Source organism: Diaporthe citri, assembly GCF_014595645.1.
Source record: "Diaporthe citri strain NFHF-8-4 chromosome Unknown scaffold_3, whole genome shotgun sequence".
In the NCBI taxonomy this organism is placed as follows: domain Eukaryota; kingdom Fungi; phylum Ascomycota; class Sordariomycetes; order Diaporthales; family Diaporthaceae; genus Diaporthe; species Diaporthe citri.
In genome coordinates this window covers 3,733,094-3,749,201 of record NW_025064848.1, presented here as the reverse complement: position 1 = coordinate 3,749,201, position 16,108 = coordinate 3,733,094, and the positions used below count along the sequence as shown (strand labels likewise).

Genomic DNA, 16,108 nt, shown 5'->3' with positions numbered 1-16,108 from the left:
TGAGTTGCAAACGTGGCTGAGGCGCAAAAGTGGTCTGCATTTTTATCATCTAGTCTAACCTCAAGCCGAGCTCCAGTGTCTCCTGGTCGAAGGCGGAGCTTAACCCACGACAGATAGCCCGTCCCCTCAATTCGTCACTTCTGAGGCGCCTTCTTGCGCCTCCTCCCTAGGAGCAGGCTTGTTTTGCGGTTCCGGCATGTACCTCGCGACCACCGTGAATCCCAGCGCGATGACCAGCATCAGGACCCAAATGGCGTAGCCATGTAACCACTGCGTCCTGGCCCCCAGAGCGAAGAGACTCGCGAACGCAGCCGGCGCGAAGGCCCGCAGGATCGAGGTCCCCGTCAGCGCGAGCGCGTTGAGCGTGCCTAGGACCGCGGGGCTCGGGGAAATATCGTTCAGGGCCAGCTGGATCGCCGTGAAGCTCATGCTAATCCCGCTGCCAAGCGCGAGGACGGGCGGGGCCGATATCCAGAATGCCAGGTCGTGGCCGCCCCTCAGAAGGGCGTTTCCGAGGGGGCAGATGGCGAAGAAGAAGGGGTACACTGCCGCGCAGCTGCGGAGGACCTTGTTGGTGCCCCAGCGGTGCTGAAGAGGCGGGAAGACCAGGAGGAGCCACAAAGCCTGCGAAATGCCGTTAACGGCCAACATGAGTGATATCTGGAGCGGGCTGAAACCGAATCCACCCAGCCTGACCGGTGTAAACCAGAAGACCGGTAAGATAGCTGTATATGCAAGGGCCAGAAGCATAATATGGCCGTAGACATACAGGACCATGCCGACACCTGGGGTTTTGACGATGTCCAGGATTCCTTGGCCTTCTTTCCTTGGCTTGACGGTCCCATCCTCCGAGCCAGGTTCCTTCTTGAGCGTCTCCTCGATGAAGAAAGCGCTCGTGAATACGGAAATGAGGCCGAGAAGCCCAACAACCAGGCTGGAAAGCACGTAGGGATAGTCGAGTAGGAATTTGACATGCCCAAATACTCCAGGGTACTGGTGGGCCGGGTCTGCCAGCACGCCGCCCAGGAGAGGCCCAAAGAAGATGCCCAGGTTCCCCGAGAAGGCGAACCAGCTGAAGATGACGGCCTGGGTGTGAGAGTTGCTATGCTCGGCCAGCATCGTGCGCATGGTCACGATGGTGCCCCCAAAGACACCAGCCGCACACCTGAACAGGATCATCTCCCATATCGTCTTGGAGAAGCCAAATAGGGAGGTTGCGATTGTGACACCGACAAGGCTGAAGACGAGCACGGGCTTTCGCCCAAGCCTATCTGAGGCTCTGCCCCAGGAAATCATGAAGACCGCCTGGGTGAGCGAGAACATGGACTCTATGGCCCCGCTGTAGAAACCCGGGTCGGCGTCGTCGAGATTGCCATTCTCCTGGGCCATCCGGTTGATGTACGGGAAAACGGAGAAGAAGGCCATCGGCTCGACCAGGCGGGCGAAGCATATCCAGAAGATCTGCCATTTTGGGAAAGGCTTGCCATCGTCCTCCTCCGGCTCGCCAACAGCGTTCTCTGGGAAGGTGCCTGCGCCAGAACCCTGCAGGGTGGTTGCTTCGGATACTGTTGGGTCCGCCGTTGGAGCGATATCACCGGTCGCGAGAAGCGGCGTCTGCTCTGTGGCTACAGTTCCGGAGCTATGGCTCGTTGAGCCATTCGAATGCCCGTTCTGGGCCATATCTCTGGGGACGTTGGCTAAGAATGTATTGAAACGGGGGTGTAAATGCGTGAAGATTGCCACATGTATCTATCCAAGGCACAGAAGAGAGTAGTTGATAGGCCTAGTTGAAAAAAAGCGTGAGACGGTCAATCCATCGTCACAAATCAAGCTGGAAATGCCGCGCGTCCTTCTTATCCATCCACAGGGTAGCCCGAGGGGAGAGGGGATGAGAGGGGGAGAGATGTTGAAGTGCATTGGAGGAGCGAAAGAAATTGATGTAAGTAAGCACTTGTCTTCGCAGCAGGGTGTTGATGACGGGGGGAATTATGGGCCCCTCGTGGTGAGATCCAGGCACCGGCTTGCGCTGCCTTCCTCTTCCGGCCAAGCTCGACTTCGCATTGGCTGCACGCGTGCAGAAAGCCCCTAGGCACCCCGATTTACAGGGCCTGCGCGCTGCGTGGACTGAGACGGAACAAAACACCGTCGATAACGTAGACTCGAAACGGCCCAATTGGAACTGCACCGGCCGTGCGCCGGTCCATACAGCAGACTGCACAACCACACAACCCGGCAGTGTGCCTTCCACTCGCCGGCTTCAAAACACACATGGAAGAGCACGTCGGATCCATCTTGAGTGTGCAAATCCCAAAGATCACCATGGTGGCACAACCATTGAGTGGCACCACCTCCTTGGCTGGCCTGTGTTGCTGTTCAAGGCCGACTCATTCAAGTCTATATCTAAATCCGCCCTTGACCACTTGATCAAAAGTCACGGACTGAAACTGGTGCCTAGAGACAGTCATTGTTGCCTGTCTTTTACACCAACCAGTTCTCCACCAGCCGGTGCCAGCTATTACAGGAAGGACGACCAGGTTGATCACAAGAAGCACAAGTGTGTGTAACGAAGGAGGCTGGCAGGGTATTGCAGGCGTATATACGAATTGATCATCCTGGCCAAGCGGGATCTGACTCGAAATGTCAACAAAATGTCTATTTGTGACCGGCATCCGGAGCTCCAAACCCTTTGGCGCCTTGCTCCTCCCCGCGGCCCGAATTTGCCTTGCAAGATCCACAAGCAGCCGTGGGAAGACCTTTTCCGCAGATCCACTGCGGCTTTTCTAATTCTCCTTGACCCTCCGAGTGCAAGACGTCGCTCAGCTATCGCAGCAGATCCGACTGGATGTCAGAGCTTTGCGGAAGTCGGTAACGCATACCGCCAGAGCAGACTCGCAGTCTCCATGGTGGGTAGCTTGAGCCGTTCCGTTGGTGGCAGCCTGCTCTGTCTTTTGTATGGTCTTTGCTCTTCGTCATCCGGGAGCCGGCCTCTTTTCTTGCAGCACCCTTGTCGAGATGGCCCATCACCATGCAATTCCTCTACGGCAGTGTCCGCCGCTCGAGTCCAGTCCCTTCTGAATCGCCTCAAGTCTTCCACCGTGCACGACCACGGCCCACGATACCAGTTCGTGTTCTTCTCATCTGCCTTTTGCGCTTCGAGAACTTCATCGGGGCCTGGCGGGTAGTACCTGAATTCGTTGACATGCGGCCACGCGGGTTTCTCTTGCGTCCAGGGCATCGTGCACGAGGTCGGTCCAGCTCGCTCAGTTCCGTCGTTTTCGGTGTTGCTGGGATTCTCACGAGGCACACTGGCGGCTTTGCTGAATATGTTCCTCGCTCGTGGCGGCCTCTTCCCTGCCAAGTAGAATGTTGCGTTCTGGCTCAAGTGTCCATCCCACGCATCAACCGCCCGGGGCAGCTCCATCACTTCATACTGCGCTTCCTGATAGAGCACAAAGATCACTCTCTCCAGCTTGGGGAACACAGACAGCCGTTGCAGAAACTTTGTCATGCTGTTCTTGGTCTGTGCTTTCGGTGCTTCCCGGCCCAACGATGGGTGCCAAATGCCACCGAGATTTGCACTGTAGGATGTTCCGAAAGCAATACTGCGGATGTCATCGCGAATCCGGGCGATCTTGCTCATGAAAAGCAGCGTACGGTGGAGCTCTCTCTCAAGGAGGCAGGATTCGAGGAGGAGAATGTCTCGCGATAGGTCGACGTATTTGGTCGCTGAGCTGAGAGTCAGGGGCCTGTAGTGATATAGTATGATGGAACGAGACTCTCGGCACACAGCCGATGCGGCAGGCGGTCGCTCAGTGCTTTCGTTTGCGAAACGCAAGCCCTGCCTCGCTGGAGTCTTTTGGTTTGTCGATGCGGGATAGATGTCGAGCACCCGTGGCTCCGGAAGGGTGAGCTCCCAGATGGAATTCCGAACCTCTGGCGGTAGCTGGCCGAATTTGTGAAATCCCGTAGCCATTGTTCCTGGTCGCAATGTATAAGCTAGGCCTTGCGGCGAGCAGGACAGTTTGCGGCAATGTCTGAGAGATATAGGCAGGTCACCTTCTCCCGTGTTCGATGTTTCCGCCTGGCTCTTTTGTCGTACCCAAGCCCGGCCTCCTGGTTCGCTTCCACGTCGAGATGACAATATACACTAGAAGGCCGCCAGTCCGCGCCGTCGATGTTCTGGATTGTGGTTAACAACGGGTTCCCAGTTCGTTGGGTGCCCAAGAGCGGGTAGCAAGCCAAATATGTCTTCTAGTTCAAGCCGGTTTCAATCCCGTCAGCTCTAGCTGTAGATCTCCAGGTGTACCTCCAAGCAGGTTGAGTTGCTCGCACGAAGTCCGTAGTGGAGTCAACGGCAGATACATTAAGAGAGGGGAAGTGTCCATGTCGTGAGTCTGTGTGAGAGGCGGGGCATGAGTCGCAATTATCAGTAGAGTCTTTTTTGTTCTGCATTATGATCGAATACAGTCGGTGAGGACCAGGGTATAGTACACGAAAGCAAGAGATATGAAATATTGGCTGTAGCCCTGCTCCTCGATATTGGCAGATTATGGGTCCGACCGTTGTCACTTGACATAGAGCATAGCACACCAAACATGCAATCCGCGTAGCCGGACTTGCATGAATATCGGCAAGTTAGCAGAAACGAGTTAGCAAACATGCCACCAGAGTGCGGTAACCTTTGCTTTGCCCGTCGCCGATGGATTGGGTGACTGGAGACAAAAGCTTCCGCATAGGGGTGTCTGCCACACCGCAGTCGCCCGCTTGTGTGTGCAGTGGAGCATGGGGTCGCATGGGTCAAGGGCAAGCCTGCTTCTTGACAGGCATGGACAGGGGTGCGAGTGCGCCATCGACTAAATGAGGTGGATTTGCAAGATATTGCAGGATTGTACATAGTGGTCATTCGCACTTGCGCCCCAAGGAACTACACGATATGGCAGTGGGATGTGCGGCAGTCCCACACTGTGGGACTGCCATGTGATAGCATCGGGGATTCGTCACGGCAGTCCCAGCCCGCTGTCCGAGGTCCTTGATCGGATCTCGAACAGCGATCCTAGGGTCAACACCTAGAGGCAAGGTGGTTCGTCCGAACGCGTGCCCATGTTCGGAGTTTTAACAACGGCATGTGCTGGTCGCAGGGCGCTGGTAGACGTCCGAAAGCCAAGCAAGCTTCGATCGACGGCCCCTTGGACGGAATTTGGTAGAATTGGACCAGGGTTGGCTGCATGCTTGAGCATAAGTGCGAGGTTATATCCATCCGACAGTGCTGGAAGCCCGCAAGACTCGGCTCTTTCCAAGCCAGGAGACATGGCATTGCGCCAGGTTGTGCTGGCTGCGCGGGAGGCTCCCTTGCCTCCACGGCCAGAGGGATACTGGGTAGCGGTGGTCGGTGGGGGGCATTAGCGAGAATGGCACAACCGGATTGCAGGGTTCTCCAAGTCGCTAGTATTGCGACGCTGGCTCATGTCGTCGATACTAGCACAAAGCGTCACCGACCTGTCATTACACTAGACTCTCATAGTCCGAGGCTTGGCGCCGATCTGAATCGTCAGCTAGACACTGCCGAAGGCGGGCATGAGACGGAAATTGAGGATAAGAAGCAGAGGCCGGTAGCGAAGCCAGCCATAGAAGCCATCGCGCTGAGATGTCAGCGCAGCGTGTGGCAGCAATGCCTGAACCTCAATATAACAACTGGGCAGGTGACGCGCTTGGGTGCAGGTCGACGGCGTCCGAGGAATGGTCAAGATGTGCTTGAGCAAGTTGATTGCTGAGGAAATGAGCATCCGGTGAGATAACAATGGGCGGAGGTGGGATTCTTAGTCGATGAGGCCTCTTGGGGCATTTCTCCGTTGACTGAGCATTACGAAGCCCAGGGCTAGGCCACATTCGTCAATCGCCCTCGCGAAGGAGCGGTATGACATGCAAGCCACCTCAGGTTTGACCGGGCCCGTAGTGCTGGACTATTGGCGAGAAACTCGGAAGGACTCCGAGGCCTGATAGATTAAAGCAGACGTGGGATGCTTGCGTACCCGTTGAGAGAGAGTTGTGCTCGCCGATAGCTTGGCCTTGAGGCAAGAGGAGGCGGCGTTGTGTGTGCAATATCGGCAGTCCTGCGCCGCGGGGGGGAGTACATGACGAGAAGAGTCCAAGCATTCGATATCGACAGGGATTTAAATTGAAAAATTGGCCGTTCAGTACCACGCTGCAGCTCGACGATCATGGAGCTATCCTCTGGCTTTCCTAATAATGGCCCTGGACGAGACTCGGAGTCAGTCGACAGTCTGATCTCGGGTTACACAGAGTCAGTCAGGTTTCTCTCCCTCACTTGGCAGCAACCCGAGAAGCAGCAAAAGCGCACGGAGCAAAGATCTTCAACACTCCGGCCACTAGTCCATTTTGGGCTAGACCCGTCGGCTTGGACCCCACTCCCAGTCGCGACACCATAAAACTTCGCTCTGGGCGCGCGAAGCTGCGCTTTTCCCTCTCTCCTCTTGTTCTTTGTGCGGCTGGCCAACTTTCAAGTTTCCCCTTGTTGCTCGGATCCTCAATTCTCTATGGATGTTAATCGTGCGTCAAGTTGTGCCCTAGATCAACCTAATTGCATCCGGCTACTTCAACCGATTTGTCCACTCCAGAAGTTTGCGCCTTCGGGCGGTAGATCTGGGTGGTGGTTGGAGGTCGGACATATCAAAACCCTTCCCCCCGATTGTTTTTGCTTCATTTAGCTCATATGAGGATCGTCAAGGCTCTATTGAATCTTGAACTGCCCTAATTCTCGAAATACGAGATCGTGCTGTTGGAATCTGGGATAATGGACGGGACTGTCAATGGTTTCTCGTGGACTCGTGGCAAGTCGCATTGCCCAGCAAGGTCGCAAGGGTTTGGCGCAACTTGATGTTGATGCATGTCACCTAACGCTTATCACGGTCGCATGCTGGACAGCTCCATCTTGCAGGTTTCCTGAAGCGTCTGTGGTCTGTCTATCTTCTTTCGGGTACTTTATGCCACCTTGACATCTGCCGTGTTCTTGTCCCTAGGCGCAGGTGTCAAACACTGCGTAGTCTTCCGCAATAACCCAAATGTGGAACGCGTTTTCGTCACGCTCTCCTACGCTGCCATCATACGTCATCAACAGCGCCTTGCGATGGGTATCCTCCCCTATCATCAGATCTGCTCTGCGTATAAGACCCCTTGTAAGGAGCCTCGCCTAGTCGCTTCACCCTGTGACGCGTAGGGGATGGGGTTCTCAGAAGGACGGCCTTTTCAAGCACCATCGTCTCCTATCTTTTCCAGCTTGCCCATGTCCCGTTTCTCGCCCGTCTCACCAATCAGCCTGATGCGGTCGATGCGCGTCTTCTCGCCGTCGCCGTCCCCGGATTCGACGAATAACACCAAGCTGTTGATGTTCTGGAATTTGACGAAACGCAGTGGGATGTTGGCCGTTCCCTCGGCGTTCCAGTCCTTCTCGCCGAGCTCGATCAGCTGAGTAGGGGTCTCGCCCTCAGCGTCGTCGAAACCAAGATTGTGTGGTCTGTTTGTGAAGAGCTTAATGACCTTGGGTCGGTCGACATCCTCGTCTTCATCGGCAGCGGAAGTGATCTAGACAGTGTCGAGGTTAGTCTTGGCGCAAACAAGTGTCCAAGATTTGTAGGCTTACCTGGAGGGTGTGCAGCTTCAGCATGGACATGAATGGCACGAAGAGCAGCAGTTGCTCGTCAGTATCGCTGACGACCCAGTCCTTCTCTGTCTTCTTGTCACCGCTCAGACTGCCTGGCTTCGACGAGTCGAGAAGCGTGCGCACACTGCCAAATTCCTCGTCGAAGTTCAGGAGCTCGGCCCTCTGTACCTCAACCTGATCCGTTACGTCTAAGTAGCCCCTGGGGAGCTCAGCGCCCCGCCAGCCGAGGGCTGAGTTTCCGCCCCCGCTGCTGCTGCCGGCAGAGCCGCTACCGCTGGCGACGCTCTGGATCTCAGAGGTCAGCTTCTCGATGATAGACTGTAGCTTCGTCGGGTCTGCGCCCTTGACTTCGTCGATCTTGTTGCCGTCGCGGAACATGATGAATGTGGGGATGCTCGAGACTCGGTAGGCGGCGGCGATGTCCTTCTGCTTCTCCGTGTTCACCTTGACGAAGGTGACGACACCAGGCTTAGATATCCGAGCAGCCAGTTGCTCGTAGAGGGGGGCGATCGCTTTACATGGTCCGCACCAATCCGCATAGACTGTTGAAATGGCTGGTCAGCTTCTCATCCTGCTTTCAAAAGGCTCCGAATCCTAAGCCGGCACTCCATATGTTCGGAGCTCTGGTGGCGCTGCGCGTGGACGGTCGGGGCGAGCTTACAGTCTGCGATGACGATCTTGGAGCTCTTGAGCAGTCCTCTGAATTGATCAGAGGACTCGATGTTTACTGAGGATGACATCTTGCCTGCGGTAGAATGAAGGTCTGGATTTGTGGTAGCTGGCGCAAGCAAAGAAAGAAAGAAAGCTGGCGATGTTGATGGAAGCAGGCCAGGCAGTGCTTGCCCCGCGGCCATGCGGGAGCTCATCAGAGCTACCCACTTTGGTTAGCGTTCAGGCCATGTTGATTCACCCCTGACTTGACAGGCTGGTTTTGGATTGCAGCAGTCTGACTCTCAGCCTGAAAGTGAAGGCAACTTCGGTCGAGTGATAACTTTCCGGAGTAATCGTAGAATCTCAGCGACATATGAATCTGGCCCGCCGTGAGGCAGGTTGGTACCAAGCTCTAATAGACCAGAAGCATGGGGAAAGCTTCTTTCATTCAATTTATCTCACAGTTAGGTGCTATTACCGGTTTGGGCAAACGGCCCAGCAATTCGGGTACCCTATTGATGAAGTATCAAAGATATGATTGGTATGAGGCAGAAATGCCCGGTTTCCACTGTATACCATCTCAAGCTATATACAACGACTGATTCCAAGATTGTTTGTGTATGGGTTCAGTTTGGACCCCTCGGCCTGCCAACCTCTCCCCCCCCCCCCGGTTCCACTTCACTGGTGTATTGTGGGAAATGATGTAGATAAGTAAGACTCGAAGGTACAATTGCTCCCACCGCATAATACGCTCTCTGGTAGCGGAATCCAGTGCATGTGTTAGCGCAAGAGAGCATTGTGAAGGATAATCCATGCAGGGGTAAGAAGAAGGTCTCCTCTGAAGCGTTGATGCTTCGCGAACAGACAGGTGGTTCTTCCTTCCTGGAAAATGGCTAGCCTCCAGGTATCAGATCAGTCTTACCTGAGCCATCGTGGTTATTGAGTGCTCGGAGAAGCTAGCCAAAACCAGGCTTCAAATGGCATCCATAATACGACAGGCTTCGTGTTCCAGTAGTCATTCGGCTCGCCGAGTCGCCTTGTAATGGCCTGGCTGTAGTGTATGGTTGCGGCACTTTTGATAATGCTCTGGGAAATTGTTGCAAGTATGTTTTTCCGAGCTCAAAACTGCAGATTAGCCTCCTGGCCTTAATTACCGAGACCTGTACCACGCTCCGTCCCTAACGCCGTGCTTTCCATGTCCTAAGGGTATGTCACCCAGGACTTTTCACACCTCAGACCCCAACGGCATGACTGAATACCCTGGCAGCCAACTGGCTGAGCAGTCTGGCTCTATCACCTTGTGGAAGCTCCTGCAGATTAAAAAAGTCAGCAACGTGGCCACAGCCAAATTTATGTCAACGGAACAGTGAGGCATGGCAAATAAGTGAGCCGATGTCATCTCGAAGCTAGAATTTCTCGGACGTGGCCATCCAAATGACAACCATATTTGCCACCATAAAAAGGCATTGAGGATCTGCCACTCACCTGGAAAACAGCGTACACGCTCTTTCCTTGTGTATCGCGGATCGCACCCAGCCTGTTCCCAGCTACCGCACCCGCCAGGAGACCTGGGACGTTGGCGACGATGAAACCGAGGGCGCCACCACTCGCGCCTCCCAACAAGCCCCAGAACCGGTTGTTGGCAGTTCCGTTCGGCTCCGCCATGCCCTGCTCGCGTAGCATCTCCTCGAAGACATCGCCAAACTGCGCGTTCTCGGCTTCCTGCTGTGCCTGCCCTGCCTGCTGCTGCTGCTGCTGATTCCCCGCCTGCTGGGTGAAGAAGTTCCACGCCCAGTTGTAGGCAGACTGCCCGGCGCCGGTGTCACTCGCGTTGCCTGTTTCGCCGAAGGGGTCAGCGCCGGCGGAGGTCGAGGCGCCGCCGCCGTAGAACTTTCGCTGGCTGTCGTATTCCCTGCGCCTTGTGGGGTCGGATAGAGTGTAGTAGGCGTCGTTCACGAGCTGGAACTTGCGGGTGCGCGAGGGCCGCTCCGGAGAGTCGGCTGGGACGCGGTCCGGGTGGGTCTTGAGAGCGGCCCGTTTGTAGGCATCTCTGACTTGCTGAGTGTTTGCGGACTCTTGGATTTCAAGGATGGCGTCTATGGGGCGTGTTAGCTGTCGGGTGATTCTTGCTGTTGCTCCATCCCTGGACAGAGCACAAGTCAGGCTCCAGGGCGGGCGGACTGACAGTAGTTCGGTGGCGGTCCGGTGGCCATCTTGAACGGTGAGAGGTGATGTTACTAGGAACACAATTTGTGCAGGAATAAATGTCGAAAAAAGCCCGAGAGGTAGAGATAATAGGAATCTGTAGTTGGCCACCAGCTCACATGTCCCTCGTGGACAAAGAAAGAAAGTCGAGCTGTTCAACTGACCGGCATACGGCCAGCTGCATACAGGACAGTACAGTCACTAGATAGGCAGGGGTAGACGTCATCTGTGGCGTTGGAAACGTGGCTTCCGCTCTTGAGAACAGTCACAGGCATGTCGCGCGATAGCGGGCTCCACGGTATTGGACTAGACTACATCGCAGAGGCAGCCCAACCTAATCTGGAGATTGACCCCTCCAGTTGGCTTGTGATGCCTGTTCGCAAGGTCCGGCGTCATCGCCTTCACACCGCGTCGTTGACCCGAAACAGTTCCTGTCTGCTGGTAAATGGCCCAACATCTTATAATAAGTTTGCCAAGGATTCATCAAGAACCAAGCTAGTACTACAGCCGGCGGGCCAGACTTCATTTCCAACAAAGACTGACAGAGAGGAATGAGGCGGCCATATCTCGGAAGACTCGAGAGTCCTCCCCAGCTGCAGTTCCCACCTCGTTTCGTGTCATGGCGTTATTGGACAAGCAACACATGCGTCTATTGATGGTAGGCCTGTTTCACAAGCGGTTGAAGGCGGCTGCCATGCGGCCATGACTCTTCTGTGATGTGAGTGTGTTTTGGGCGAGGGAAACGGCCCAACCGGGATGGCCATCACAAAGGGGATCTGGGTCTGTTTGAAGCCTGAAGGCCTAAATGTGCCAGGCCGCCCATCGAGGCTTGCCCAGAAACGGGTCCGGACCTTGCATTCCAGAGCGATGATTGGCGTCATCCCGGATTTTGTACCCCTTCCCCCCTTGAATTCGGACCATCTGGACTGACGCTGCCCCTCATTTCATTCCAGGCTTGACCACCTCGACCGTGTATGAAATGAATGACAGGAAAAACGCAAATAGCAGACAGTTCTTGCCTCTTGACTCTTTTCACCTCCTTGCTGTCTTGTAGCCTTTGTATTCCATCAACGTCAACCAAGCCTCCCCGACTTGAAAGAGCCACCACTCGCTGTTTCCTCGGCTGCTTCGTGCAGTGACCGAACACCCCGCGCGATCCGTCGTCATCTGACAACCGTGATTCACTTCCCCCTCGGCCAACCCACGAGGCCGACCCTTCGGACAAACCCCCTTTCCTACACTCAGTAGCTGGAGTCTCCAGACTCACCCTTTCGCAAGTCTATTATTGCCATTTTTTTCAGCTCTCGAGTACACCAAGTACATAGTTTAGCCAGCCCAATATAATCCACGTTGTCTCACCAGAGCGGCTCGGCTTCGAGCACACACGGTCAAGACATCCTGCGACCTGCTGTTCTCTACTTGCAAACCAAAAGGACTGCTTCTTGCGTTGTTTTTGAGGTCTAGACCTTGAGGAACTTCAGAAAAATCGGAGGGGGGAAGAACAAAGACATCACATTGTCAGAACTCACCGTACTCTGCGAGGCCTTTTGTCTGATCCAGCGGCACGCAGGCAGTGCTGCAGGCACAAAGTCCCTCCACATACCTGAATAACACCGCTGACCCTTCTCTCAGAACGCAATGATCTTCCATAGCCAGCCCGACATGGCGGTTCAGGACGATCTAGCCTCGCTCTTCTCTAAGAACCTCACTCTCACCTCCAAACCGCCACCAACCCCTCCCCAGGAAGATAAGATCGTCTACATCTCCCAGCACTACAACCATAGCGCACACATCACGGCCCAACAGCAGCAGCCCCAGGTCCAGCAGGATGAGCCTATGCAGCGACCATCCTCGGAGCCCCCACGGTCGGACCTGCAGGACCTCGAGCTGCTCCTCCGCAACCACGGCGTGGACACGTCGGCTCTTTCCCTCCCGCAGGTCGAGCTGTTCCGCAACGCGGCGGACGCCCAGAAGGCGCGGCTGATCCAGCTGTGGACCATCTGCCCTCCCAGCAACCCGGCGGACAACCCTTCCTTGACCTGGAGCAACACCACCGTCGAGCAGGAGGAGATGCTCGCCCAGAGGCGGTTCGAGCACCAGCAGCAGCAGCAGCAGCTCCAACACGCCCCTGCCGACGAGACCGTCATGAGCCTGGACGGCACCGACACTGGGACCACGTTCGGCAGCTCGCCCGCGTCTATGCAGTCAGGCGACGGCAGGTGGGTCGCCCACGCGCAGCACTACATGGAGCCGTACATGCAGAGCGGTTACGAGCAGCTTGCCAAGAAGGAGTACGGTGCTTCCGCGGGCAGGGGGGTCGCGGAGTACAAGATCGCCACCGACCCTGTGTATCAGTCGACCGGTGGGGTGCTGGATTACGAGAGGCAGCAGTGGATGGAGAATCAGTACGGCTCTGTCGTCGGCGGCTGGGGCGACGATGAGGAGATGCTGTAAGGAAATGGGAGGCATACTTCTTTTGTTTCGACGTCTGGGTGATCGGGTTGTCTGACTCCGCCCGGGCGCGAGGATTCCACAATGATTGTTTTCCCTTTTCTTGGGACAGATATGGCATGGCACAGCACAATGATATCCGAAAGACTGCGTTTGCGCATACTTGATACTGAAGAGGGCGTTAGCATGCATTCATAGCACACTTACAACTACCCTCAAGGGAGACGGCGTCAAGGGTTATGTTTTCTTATTAGGGATTAGTCATTCTTTTACCCCCGTCTCCCATGATCGTTATCAGCAGGACAGAGTTGTACCTTTGAGAGCAGCCAGTCCCTTGACCGCCCCATTGGACATGACTTATAGCAAAGGGACATCGTTGGTAGAGAAGTCAGGTGCAGAAAGAGGACTTTCGAGCGGGCGAAGACAACTCTTGTAGGACATTCTCGATGTTGTCGGATAACCTCCCATGGGACAACCTCCTGTAGGATAATCTACTGTGGGATAACCTACTGTGGAATAATATACTGTGGGATGACCTCTCTCCTCTAGGATAATCTCCTAGAGGACAGTCTCTTTGTGCGAGCTGGTTCCGTGGAAAAGCCTGCTATTGGATAACCTCCGTTCTGGCATGGGTGTTGCTGAGAGCTGGCAAAGCTGAACGCATCCATACAGCTTCGCAGGATCTCCCAGTTGTCTCGGGGCTTGGGTCCAAGACTATGAAACGATGTGCACTAAGATGAACTGAGTGTGACGGGTGCGAACTGCGTTCCAACATGACAATTCGCGAGCAGCGGACGGAAGTGCGCGGCAAGGCTTCTGTTATGCATGCAGGTGTCTAAACGTGCGAGGGGGGGCTTCTCCGCCAGACCATACGCATCCTCCATGTTGCCTTCTATCCATTCAAGCAACAAGAATGTACATCCAACTTTGCTTTCGAACGAACCGACGCAGTGTGGTCCGATCACATCACCAACAATACCACAGCGGACTCTGCGAGGCAACCAGAGCCCACATACAGCCCCTCTCTCCTGTCTGTTTTGCTCTCCCTCTCTCTCATAAACATTACGAAAAAGCCAACCAAAACGCCGCCAGCCAAAAGCCTCTTCACGACGAAAGACGGTCAAGTGCCCTGCGTTTGCTGAGAAGAGCAGGAAGCGACTCATTCATCTCTTTTTCGACTTGCGCTTGCTGCTCTTTCCAGACTTGGCCTGAGGCTGGCTGCCGGTTGCCTTGGGAGCGGAGACGTCCTCGACCGACTTATCAAGCAGCTCGAAATCATCGTCCACAGAGCCAGTGCTGGGGGTTCGCTTGCCGCCGGCGCCGGACGAGGAGTCAGTCTCGGCGGAGCCGACTTCCTTAAAGTCGGTGCCCTCCTCCTCAACCTCCTCGTAGTCCTCGTCGCCGTCCTGGTTCTTGGAGAGGAAACGGCCAGCGGTGCGGCCATAGAACCAGATGGGCATACGCACGAGGGCGGTGTCGCGAATGGTGGGCTTGGGGATCTCGTTGGGCTGCAGTTTGGTCAGCAATAGCTCACATCATTGGGTCTGGAAAGGTCAAGATGGGGGGCAGGGGCGGGGGTCAAGAACCTACGTCAAGCAAGAATTCCTCCACGTTGCCATCCTCGTCCTCCTGCTCGAGGTACACGTCACCGAGAGAGTCAACAACCAGGACCTTGCCGTTCTCCGCAACGACACGCTTCTTGGCGCCCTGGGGACCAGCGGAACCAGCAGTGGCAGCGGCGGTAGGGGTAGCGGTGCCAGAGGCGGAGCTGGCGCGGGGGGGAGCTCGACGACCACCGCGCTTGGCCCCTTCCTGAGGATTGCCCTTCTTGGCCTCGCGCTCCTGCATGCGCCTCATCTTGCGGTTGGTGGGCATGGCCTGCTCCGGCTGCTCGTCGGCGGGGCCCGGGGGCGGCGCGGCGGTCCCGACCGGTGCACCGCCGGCGCCGACGTCGACGGCGGGGATCCCGAGGTTGTCGCCCCACGCCGCGTGCCGCGCAAACTTGATGTAACGCTCGACGAACTCGCGCTGGCGCTTCCAGCCCATGTACAGGGCGATGTAGTGCGCACCGCCGAGGGCGAGGAAGACGCCGAACATGACCGTGCCGAGGCCGGGGCGGTACCGGTCGTAGTAGTAGTTGGTGCCCTTCCACGTGGGGAAGCCATTGGACACGAAGTGGTCGTAGCGAGCACGGCCGGAGCCCTTGAGGATGTTGGCGACGATGGACAGGCGGGCTTGACGGTCGGAAGCGGTCTTGATGGCGGCCTTGATCTCAGACTGCGAGGGGGGCTTGGCGACGTTCACGCCGGGCTTCTTGTTCTTCTTGTCCTTCTTGGCCTTGGTTCGCTCGGCGGTGAGCTGCTGCTTGACCTTGTCGGGGTGGAGGGAGCGAGACTTCTTGCGGTAGGCTTTGTTGATATCATCTTGGGTGGCCGAGGGGGCGACGCCGAGGAAGTCGTAGAAGCTCACTTCCGGGCCTTCGAAGGTGGCGATCTCGTCACGCAGACGGAAGATCTCACGATCTGGTTGAAGAAGAGTTAATGATCAGCTATGCGGTGGCATGGTTGGCGAACGGTTGTCATGTCTGCGGATATGTACGTACCCTCCTTTGACCAGGCCGCGGCCAGAGGCGTCAGAAGAGCCAAAAGGCTCAGGGAGAACACAGACAACTTCATGATTGCATATCGATGTGGCGTTGACTGATGGCTTTTTCCAAGGAGGTTGGGCTCCAACAAATCCTAGAAAATGTTGGTGTTGGCGCCAATGGGCTCTGAAAGGAGTAAATTTGGAATCAGTAGCTGCGATCTGTACACAGTACTAATCTATAGGACCTTTTTTCTGGTCTGAAGCAGTGCCGAGCCGAACCCCCCTGCACTTGTTCGTCTTTGGTTGGTGTCACACAAGCTTCTAGCCCAGGGCAGGGCCTAGCCGGGGTACAACTTCTCCACCGAGGACCCTGAACATCAACCACTGACTCTTGTGAAGAGCAAAGGGTTGGCTTCTTCCACGATTCCCCGGCGTTCCTAATAGGGTCATATCATGTTGGTACATAGTGTTACCTGGCTACTATCCGGAAATATACATGTCTTACGTGCTTGATTACGTAGAAATAAGCAGGTATGG

General features: G+C 55.7%; 5 protein-coding genes across 5 annotated transcripts; 1 reads left to right on the top strand and 4 right to left on the bottom strand.

Moving 5' to 3' along the window:
* Positions 1-126: 126 nt before the first annotated feature.
* On the bottom strand, positions 127-1,680 carry INS49_008607 (uncharacterized protein; the record flags this gene model as incomplete). Its single annotated transcript, XM_043169347.1, has 1 exon — positions 127-1,680. One exon carries the CDS (start codon positions 1,678-1,680, stop codon positions 127-129), a length of 1,554 nt encoding a protein of 517 aa, XP_043027027.1.
* A 1,165-nt stretch (positions 1,681-2,845) lies between these two features.
* Positions 2,846-3,973, bottom strand: INS49_008606 (uncharacterized protein; the record flags this gene model as incomplete). Its single annotated transcript, XM_043169346.1, has 1 exon — positions 2,846-3,973. One exon carries the CDS (start codon positions 3,971-3,973, stop codon positions 2,846-2,848), a length of 1,128 nt encoding a protein of 375 aa, XP_043027026.1.
* A 3,290-nt stretch (positions 3,974-7,263) lies between these two features.
* On the bottom strand, positions 7,264-10,542 carry INS49_008605 (uncharacterized protein; the record flags this gene model as incomplete). The annotated part of the gene is made up of 4 exons (XM_043169345.1): positions 7,264-7,599; positions 7,658-8,146; positions 9,815-10,425; positions 10,515-10,542. 4 exons carry the CDS (start codon positions 10,540-10,542, stop codon positions 7,264-7,266), a joined length of 1,464 nt encoding a protein of 487 aa, XP_043027025.1.
* A 1,654-nt stretch (positions 10,543-12,196) lies between these two features.
* On the top strand, positions 12,197-12,988 carry INS49_008604 (uncharacterized protein; the record flags this gene model as incomplete). Its single annotated transcript, XM_043169344.1, has 1 exon — positions 12,197-12,988. The coding sequence occupies one exon, from the start codon at positions 12,197-12,199 to the stop codon at positions 12,986-12,988; it is 792 nt and encodes a 263-aa protein (XP_043027024.1).
* Positions 12,989-14,148: 1,160 nt separating this feature from the next.
* INS49_008603 (uncharacterized protein) lies at positions 14,149-15,660 on the bottom strand (the record flags this gene model as incomplete). Its single annotated transcript, XM_043169343.1, has 3 exons — positions 14,149-14,493; positions 14,576-15,507; positions 15,588-15,660. 3 exons carry the CDS (start codon positions 15,658-15,660, stop codon positions 14,149-14,151), a joined length of 1,350 nt encoding a protein of 449 aa, XP_043027023.1.
* Between the last annotated feature and the right edge of the window lie 448 nt (positions 15,661-16,108).